The 9,174-nt window shown below is 43.4% G+C and overlaps 1 protein-coding gene across 1 annotated transcript; it reads left to right on the forward strand.

The window, feature by feature from the left end:
* The first annotated feature begins 6,711 nt into the window (after window positions 1-6,711).
* On the forward strand, window positions 6,712-7,131 carry LOC124275775. Its single transcript, XM_046711444.1, has one exon. It carries the CDS (start codon window positions 6,712-6,714, stop codon window positions 7,129-7,131), a length of 420 nt encoding a protein of 139 aa, XP_046567400.1.
* The last annotated feature ends 2,043 nt before the right edge of the window (window positions 7,132-9,174 follow it).

Consider the following 9,174-nt stretch of genomic DNA (forward strand, 5'->3'; position numbering starts at 1 on the left):
GGTTCTAATCTCGAATGGGACCAAACCGAAACATTAACCAATCCAGACAATGACCTACTTTTCAGCCGATCCGAATTTTCTCGCGTGAAAGTGAAAATAGACACTACAAACATCTATGGTTACACTGAATTCGAATTCCTTGCTTCATAAGAAAATGGTATTTACATATGAATCTTAATTTTAAAGTTTAATAAAATCGTATTTCTATATTTTATGTCGAGGTTTAGGCAGCATGTCGTTAAACAAGACGTCACAGACTGCCCCTGTTTGATGAGGTCGTACAATGATTCACAATTCATCTGGCTCACTGGTAACACCTGCCGAGCCTCGTTTTGAGATGTCCACGATTTCCAGATTTCCGTTTGTCAGAGCAAGATGTATGACAGCGCACGCTGCACGACGTGCTTGCAAGGATTAGAAGAAGTGTAGTGTTGCAATACACAAGTGATTAGATGTATCAAATAATACTCATTAATATCTATATATCCAACTGAATGAGTTGTTCTCAAAATTCTGGACTGGTTATTTTACTGGTTGCGCAATAGGACGGAACCCAGTCAGCAGGAAAAGAGACTGCTGAGTAATCAATGTTTTGACTTGAAACCCAACAAAAGTACTAGAATCTGAACTTTACTGAGAAAGTGTAATCCCAAATATATCATGTGTTACATTTGACCACTTTCTAAATGGCATTGTGTATTCATATTCATCCGGAATACCACGTAACACGATTCATCGTCCGATGTTGCATTTTGGGATTTGAACCCGTTTCTCCCACCTATTCAAGCGATTTGACATTTGAGTATAGAGTTATCTCCCATTAGCTCACTGGCGATCCGGCCATTTTACTTCACTTCAGCCAGTGACAAAAGAAGCGATGGATTCATTTGGTTTTCAAAATGAGTGGAAATGAAGCATTCTATGTCCTGTGTTTTATAGGATGCAGTTAAACGCCTGTCTTCATTCTCCGTCGGCCTGATCAAAATGACGTGAGATGCAGTGACGTAAAATGATGTCGATATTCTCAAGTGTAATGTTACTCGATCAGGCCTCTACTGGCCACAGGCCCACGTGTCTTTGCGAGGATTAAAGAGTAAACAAATATTGTTTTTGAGATGACCCCCGACTCGAAATGCTTCACAGTACAATACATCATGATAAGGCCGGACACTTCGGTGCACCCCACCCGATTACTTTGCCGATCGCTGCGGTACCATCGCATGCAATCGATTAAAATCATGGATGATTGGCCTATCGAGCACCACCCATGACACCTACCAATTCTTTTTTGTTATTTCTGCAAGTCGAACCCAATTTTGACTCTCAACTAAACGATCTTGACACAAATGGATGACGATATATCCGCACAAAACGGGGGTGTGGCCAAGGTTTATGTTTACGTTAAGTTTTAATCGATTGCATGCGATGGTGCCGTAGAGATCGGCAAAGCAGTCGGGTGGGGTGCACCGAAGTATCCTGCCTTGTCATAATGTATGGTACCGGGAAGCATTTCGAGTCGGGGGTCATCTCAAATTTCTATATATTTGTTTAAAATCTTTAATCCTCGCAAAGACACGAGGGCCTGTGCTTCTGGCTACAGTCAGTGGGTACTCATGAAGATCCACCAATCCGATTCGGTTGAACCATGCATGAAGATCTGTCAAATCCGAACACACATAAAACTGGTTTCCTCATATTTAAACTGTTTATACCCTCGGATCACCGAAGATATAATTCTACTCCCAATGACGACTTGTCTGCCGTTATCCCCGTGGGTGTTTAGTTTTTACGCAGCTTTTACCAACATTCCAGCAGTATCACTAGAAATGGGCTTCACACGTGGCAAATCGAACCCACGTCTTCGGCGTGACGAGCAAACGCTTTAACCACAAGGCTATCCCACCGCCCCTTCCCCCTTTGTTGATGCTTTTTTTCGAAGAGAAATTAAACTTTGATTGCGTCTATAATACACTTACATTTTCCATGACTATGTGTTTTATCAAATCCGTTGACACTGTACCTGAACACAATACAAGGTTCGGTTGTTACATGGTATTTACCTGCTGCAGCCAAGAGAGTCAATATGGTATTTTTAACCTTTTACTATCAGTGTCACATGTACTGATCATGGTTTGCAATTTGTCTCCATTATACAACAGTGTTGTGTCCAATGCTTGTGTATTATCATATGATTGTCAGTCATACACGTAGCCACGTGGCAGCCGACTCTCCAGATCTATGCACCAATCGGGGCGGTGGGGTAGCCTAGTGGTTAAAGCATTCGCTCGCCACGCTGAAGACCCAGGTTCGATTTCCCACATGGGTTCAGTGTTGGAAGCCTATTTGTGGTGTCCCCCGCCGTGATATTGCTGGAATATTGCTAAACGCGGCGTAAAACCCAACTAACTCACTCACTATTTACTATAAGTGTAATATAATATTTGTACTGTTATATTCAAGCATATGAAACAAAGATTGGAACAAAAAATGATTTAGATATATCTAATCGTTAGTTGTCTACGACTGTCTCTCCACTTTTGGTATATGAATCTCTTCACGGTTAAAGGCATGTCATAACTATACACAAAGAATTTAGTTAAGCAGGCCCTGGCATATCTCGCGATTGAATGAGCCCCGATCCTTACCCTTTAGAGCATATCTGGGACATGATTTGTGCAAAAAAAGGATCCTCCTGTACAGAACCTGGCCCAATTGGAAGCTGCTTCACACGAGGATGGCGTAGACTACCCCTTCAAAGGATCAGAAGGCTGACAGGGAGGAGGGTGCTGGCTGTCATACAGTCACATGGAGGTTACACTCGGCATTGACCTTGAATCGTGTAGGACACGCGAAATAACATTATGAATGTTCACATTCACCAATAAATTCAACATTAATCATTCCACGGCGATACTTGTACAGACATAGTTTTACATGACAGCAAACTCAGCACGGATTCCAATAATTTTGTCGTTTTTTAAGAGTCAAGGATCATACGGGTAAAAAAACATCATGTTTTTCCATCGTGGTCACCGCGAGAAGTCTTATGTACGTGTTGAAAACCTATCATTGCAAAAATACAGGGTGTGCTTATGTAAGTTCTTTGTGTATATTTCATTTGTTTTCGTATTAAGATCAAATAACATGCAACATCTTTGACATATGAACGATACACACCTAAATTAAAACAGTAAAAGTACATGGTATTACTTCCCACCACTTGTTTGCCCTATTCATGAAAGCAGTGCCGGGAAAATGTATTTGTAGGTATACTTGTAAAATGGTCTTGGTGAAATACAGGACAAATGTGTGCAACCTAACAGCAGTTGTTTACGAGTCGGGATATATCTCCCAACCTTGCTCACGTAAAATGACACGGAACACTTCCTCTTTGTCTAGATATCCAAATCGGGAGAGCTTTACCACAATGTTATGTTCCCAATGACGAAATATATCAAAGCACGTTGTGTTGTTACATAAATACCCCGTTATTTAATATCAACCGTTCAGTTGACATGTTCACAGTGTCACAGCTACCATGAGGCTGTTGCAGGTAAGTCTATGCATGTCTGTGAAGTCTACATCATCTTATATATCATTTCTCAATGTTTCTGTCAAGACTTCTATGTAAATTATAAGAAGCAAACATTATCATGCCGAACAAGTGCCGTTTCTCTGTACAATAATTGTCTGTACATAATTTCATTCTAGAATTATACCTGTCGCAAACAGCAAATATCAGTAACATTTTTAGCGAATCGTTTTCAAGGAGAATATTTCTTGTTACTTTCTGTATAAATACTGTTTTGTACCAGAACACTAAACTACTTTCCAACTAATAGTTATATCATCAAGCAAGTAAGTCTTTCTTGCGTGGTTTTGTTTGATGTATTTGAAGACTTTGGCATATTTTTACACCGATTATAACAATATAAAATCAATGATAATAATTGATTTGGTGGTTTCATAGTTATAAGTGAGTGAGTGAGTTTAGTTTTACGCCGCACTCAGCAATATTCCAGCTATATGGCGGCGGTCTGTAAATAATCGAGTCTGGACCAGACAATCCAGTGATCAACAGCATCGATCTGCGCTGTTAGGATACCGATGACGTGAGTCAACCAAGTCAGCGAGCCTGACCACCCGATCCCGTTAGTCGCCTCTTACGACAAGCATGCCCTGCTGAAGTTCAATATTCTAACCCGTATCTTCACGGGTCAGTTATTAGTAACAAACGTATATTAACTGGAATATTAATAGTGCGATATGATTTAAGAGATAGCCTCGTCTTAACTTCCTCGCACGGTCATACCCATGAAGGTTCAGGCTAAAATAAACCTTCAGCAACCCATGCTTGTAGTAAAAGGCAATTAACGGGATCGGGTGGTCAGGCTCGCTGACTTGGTTGACACATGTCATCGTATCAAAATTGCATAGATCGATACATATGATGTTGATCATTGGACTGTTTGGTCCAAACACGATTATTTACGTGTAGAGAGAATATTGTTGACTGCGGGTGAGCGTTAAACAACAAACACACAAACATGATATTGTGGTAAATGGTACTGAACAGTCAGGAATAGGAAGCAATTTACCTACCTTACACCATGATTGACAGAAATAAAGTTAACCTTCGTTTGTAAAAAATATAATGGAATTGTAAGATAGAGGATGCATATTTTCCCAAGAGCGTGTCTGAAATCTGACTCGTATCACTACATGATACCTGGCATCTTTTCTTCTGCTTCAGTTTTTGTATTTTTAAAAATGAGAATTCTAATATTTCCAGGAGATTAGGGTTTTAACATGAGCTACCTTCCTTGTACGAGCTACAGTCCCTTTGCATCACAGGGCCCATAGACGCCAGTCTGTATCATAGTCCTCATGAACTTCATTCTTTCCCTTCAGCCCAGTCTTTTCTGCAATGCAGTTTTAAGTCCTAAATGTAGCAACTCTAGATTTCCTCTGGTTCGGATTCCCAAAAATCACTGGGGCTCCTTTTCAATACTTATGGAGTTACAGATTTTCGAAGACTAAGCTTTAATGTAACGTGCCAGGATCCTGAAATTGTGGGTCAAAACATTGCCCGGTTAAACCTTTGTCACAATCTACCGCGTTTCCACGGAGTTGGCACGGCACGAAATTTCTCAGATTGCCGTTCTGAAAAACATTGCACTTTTATTTTAAATTTTCAAAATGGGGAGATGTCACGGCGAATGAGGCGATCGAGGCGTTTCCCCGAAGCGCCCGAGGCGTGCTACCGCGTTCCCAAGGAGGTTTTTTTTTAGGTTTTTCTTTTTCTCACAGAGTGTTCACGGCTTGCTACAAGTTGTCACTGTGCGTCCACGGTACGTACATTGTGCTAACGGCATGCCCAAAACGTTCATCTTGCGTGCACGAAGTGTATACAAAACACCATCCTCAGTTGCTATTTCGCTCGTCGCTCGTCCACGGCTCGTCTGGAGCGACCTACTGGACATGCATATAGGCAACAAGTAGCCCGGTTTGCTGGCGCACAACAGTCATGGTGAAATGAGGGGGACAAACATGAGAATGCATTTATACCATTTGTATGGGGTTGGCTCACAACGCACTGGCAACGCCCTGCAAACACCATGCCAATGCTGGTGGTCGCGGTAGAAGCGCCCTGAGAACGCAATGATCGGTGTGGCAGCTCCGTGTAGCGCAATAAAATAACTAACACTCCGTGTTAGCGCTGTAGACGCGCCATAAGGACGCGGTAGAGACACGGTGACAAGGCCCTGTCACACTTCTGGGCATCCTTATTCCTTATTCCTGCGCACTGACATTTCTTTCATACGCAGTCGTACGCACAATACGCATCTCATATGCATGTCAATCGTTTTGTGTAAGTTGTATGTACGCCGGCATGCGCACAGTACAGCCCGGTACGCCTGATAGTTTTGGACATGCACAAAACTACGATGCGTACGCTGTTATGTTATAAATACGCAGAGCATCATTCCTGCATAGGATGAGCGCAGTACCGCATATGCTATGTGTTCGTGGGGGATAAGCGGTTCATATGCGGTAATACGCTGATCTCCCAAAACGAGCTATGAGCCACGTATTTTGGACGTATATATAGCGCACTTGCAGCGCAGATACAACGCACGCTGGACGAACTCATAGCGAATGCCAACGCATTGCATGAATCAGTCTTGTTTGTCCCTCAGTGCATTGTAATTAGTTGTAACTTATGACAAACACACAGATAGTGTACATATAGCGTACTTGCCGAACATCCGGCGTACACTCGAGATTTGGTATGATGGCTCCTCTAGACTCCCGGGTGAACAGACGTCCTGATGATGGCAGATCCAGGCCGGAACCAGCGAGACCACATGATTGCTGTCATCAAACATCAGCATGACATCATGCACCTGCCTCTCCATCTCCTTCGTCAAAGAAGAGAGAGAAGAATAAGAAGAAGAGCACACCGAAGAATCGCCTGGGTCCGGCCATGGCTAGGGAGAAGTTTGGGGTCTGTGATCTGATGGTGGAGCTCCGAAATGAGGACACAAGAGCATTCACCAACTTTCTGCGCATGCCCACTGCCATGTATGTTGAGCTGCTGGAGAGAGTGGGAGGAAGACTCACCAAGAAATACACCTTCATGAGGCACTCCATACAACCAGGCTGGCATTGACCCTCCGCCACCTCGCCTCTGGGAACACCTGCACGTCCATGAAGTTTGCTTGGCGAGTACCACACATCACCATCTCCTTGGTCGTCCGAGAGGTCTGCGAAACCATCATAGCAGAGTACCTGGATGAGCTGATGGTCTGCCCAAGTACACCCAGTCAATGGTGCCAGGTAGCTGACAGGTACTTCCAGAAGTGGAATTTTCCCCACACCTGTGGCGCCATAGATGAAAAGCACGTGGCCTGCCACTATCCTCCCAGAAGTGGTTCCATATACTACAACTACAAGGGCTTCTTGCTCTTTGCCATGGTCGACGCTGACTACAAGTTTTTCTGGGCAGATATTGGCAGCTTAGGGTCTGCATCCGACGCCCAGGTCTTCAATGACAGTGAAATCAAGGAGAGCATAGAGGTTGGTACCATCGGCTTCCCAGATCCGGAGCCTCCCCCCAACGACATCTAAGATGTTCCCTACTTCATTGTTGGAGACGATGATGAAGCCTTATAGTCGCAGGTGCATGACCAGAGAAGAATGGATCTTCAACTACCGTCTCTCACATGCCAGGAGGGTTGTGGAAAATGCCTTTAGCATTCTGACCAACAGGTTCCAGGTGATACTGACCACCACCATCGTGACTTTGTTGTTGGAGCTTGGAGAGAGGGTCGCAACCTGCAGGACACCATCGAGGTGACTGGTCCCAACAGAGCATTAGGAGAATCAACAGCGGGTTCAGCATCAGAGGATGCGGGTAGTAGTTGAACCACGTTTCTGGGGGCCTATGATGACAAAAGGTTGATGTTCACGCTATGAAATCTGCACTCGTAATGAAAACAGCGGGAAGCAGCAGCCTTTTTAATAAATTGGGGATACGCTCTGAATACGCTTGGCATTCGTCAGAACTGCGTCAGGCGTGCGGTGGACATAAGTTTGGTACGTCCGGAATACGCTTGGCATGCGCACTGCATATGCAGCTATTTGCAGCAAGAAAAATAGTGTTACGCAAATCATACGCACCTCATACGCAATGGACGCGCTGATTTCGTTATTTATACGCTAGATTTGCGTCACACATAATTAAAAGTAATTGAAAAAAATCACAATTTTGAGCGTATGACTGCGTACTGAATTTTTTTTAATAAGGAACCCATAAGCACTTCATATAAGTGTGGCAGGGTCTTTAAGCGCCGCCAACTACCATAGTGCGTGGTGAGCGCCCACAGAGCTCTTGTGGCGCTGTTGGACACCCTACTGCGCTGCTACTACTGCACGCATGTCAGAACGCAGAGCAACGGCGCATACTTTGTGCATGCTCAACATGGCTCCAGATAACTTTTGGGGGTGCGGGTGTACTTACACCTCATATTGCAAGTGGAGGTGTACTGAGAATTTTGAAGGAGTACGGACATGTTTTTGTGTGAGCGAGTTGGTGATGTGGTTTGTTATTTATAACATTAAACAACTTTTCAGTATATGACGCAGAAATAAAGAGAATTAATTTTGGTTTATTGTTTATTTCACAAAGTGTTCACTCAGAGTTATACTGTATATACAAGTCACTGAGTGTGAAGTTAGAATAAAGACAGTTATACTATCAGAATACTCTCACATGAGCAATAAAGTTCATGCAAATATCAGGCATGCTGATACAGAGCAGTCAACACATGACCAAGTCTCTTAAGACACTTTAGACTTCTTGACTCTGGCTTTATATCCTGTAGTGAGCATGAAGAACCTCCTTCTCTTGCGCCGCTTCCACAGTTTCACAGCTTTGATGACAACAGCTTCACAACAATCCAACTCTGGACCCAGCAGGTTAATCTTCATCAGTGTACACAGCGTGGAGGTTTTGAGGGATGACCTGTGTTTGTCTTTAATTCTGTTCTGAACATTAAACGAAGTCTCACATTTAACACTGGTTAGACAGAGACATGAGGCAATCTGACACAGTTTACTAATGTTGGGGATCAAGTCAGTGTGTAGAGTGATAACCCTCCTTCACAGCTCACGACATGTCAGTTTCTTGTAAGTACCAAGCACCATTCCTTTAAGCACAGGCCACTCTTCAACTAGTTCACGTCTGTCAATGAGGGATTCCACATCATTAACATCAGGCTCATCACTATCTTCATGGATGATTTTGGTCTGTTTTGCCTCTCCATAGAAGTTACCAAGCTCCTTGACTGCTTCCTTGGCAACATCTGCATCAAAACACTCTGGTTGCAGGACTTCACCAAACGTATATAGCATACCGGATGTATCCGACATTCTAGCCTCGATGTTCTCACAAAGGTTCTTAACATACTTCTCCATACAACCTTTCAGAGCAATCTGACTCCTTTTTAGTGTTCATTTTCTCCAGTTCAACACCTTTTAATGCAGAGCTCTCCCCTTGATCTAATTTCATTTTCTGAAAGTATTGTCCACCTTCCTCTATTTCTTTGACAGCACAAACACAACCATCCAGAGGTTTGACCTCACTGAAGACGATGTCTTCCTTCTGGAGCT

This window comes from Haliotis rubra, unplaced genomic scaffold, assembly GCF_003918875.1.
Source record: "Haliotis rubra isolate DU_JTF1 unplaced genomic scaffold, ASM391887v1 Scf202, whole genome shotgun sequence".
Lineage (NCBI taxonomy): Eukaryota > Metazoa > Mollusca > Gastropoda > Lepetellida > Haliotidae > Haliotis > Haliotis rubra.

Excerpts from the sequence above, each read along its gene's own strand:
- LOC124275775 (XM_046711444.1), top strand. The coding sequence starts at position 6,712 with ATGAAGTTTGCTTGGCGAGTACCACACATCACCATCTCCTTGGTCGTC.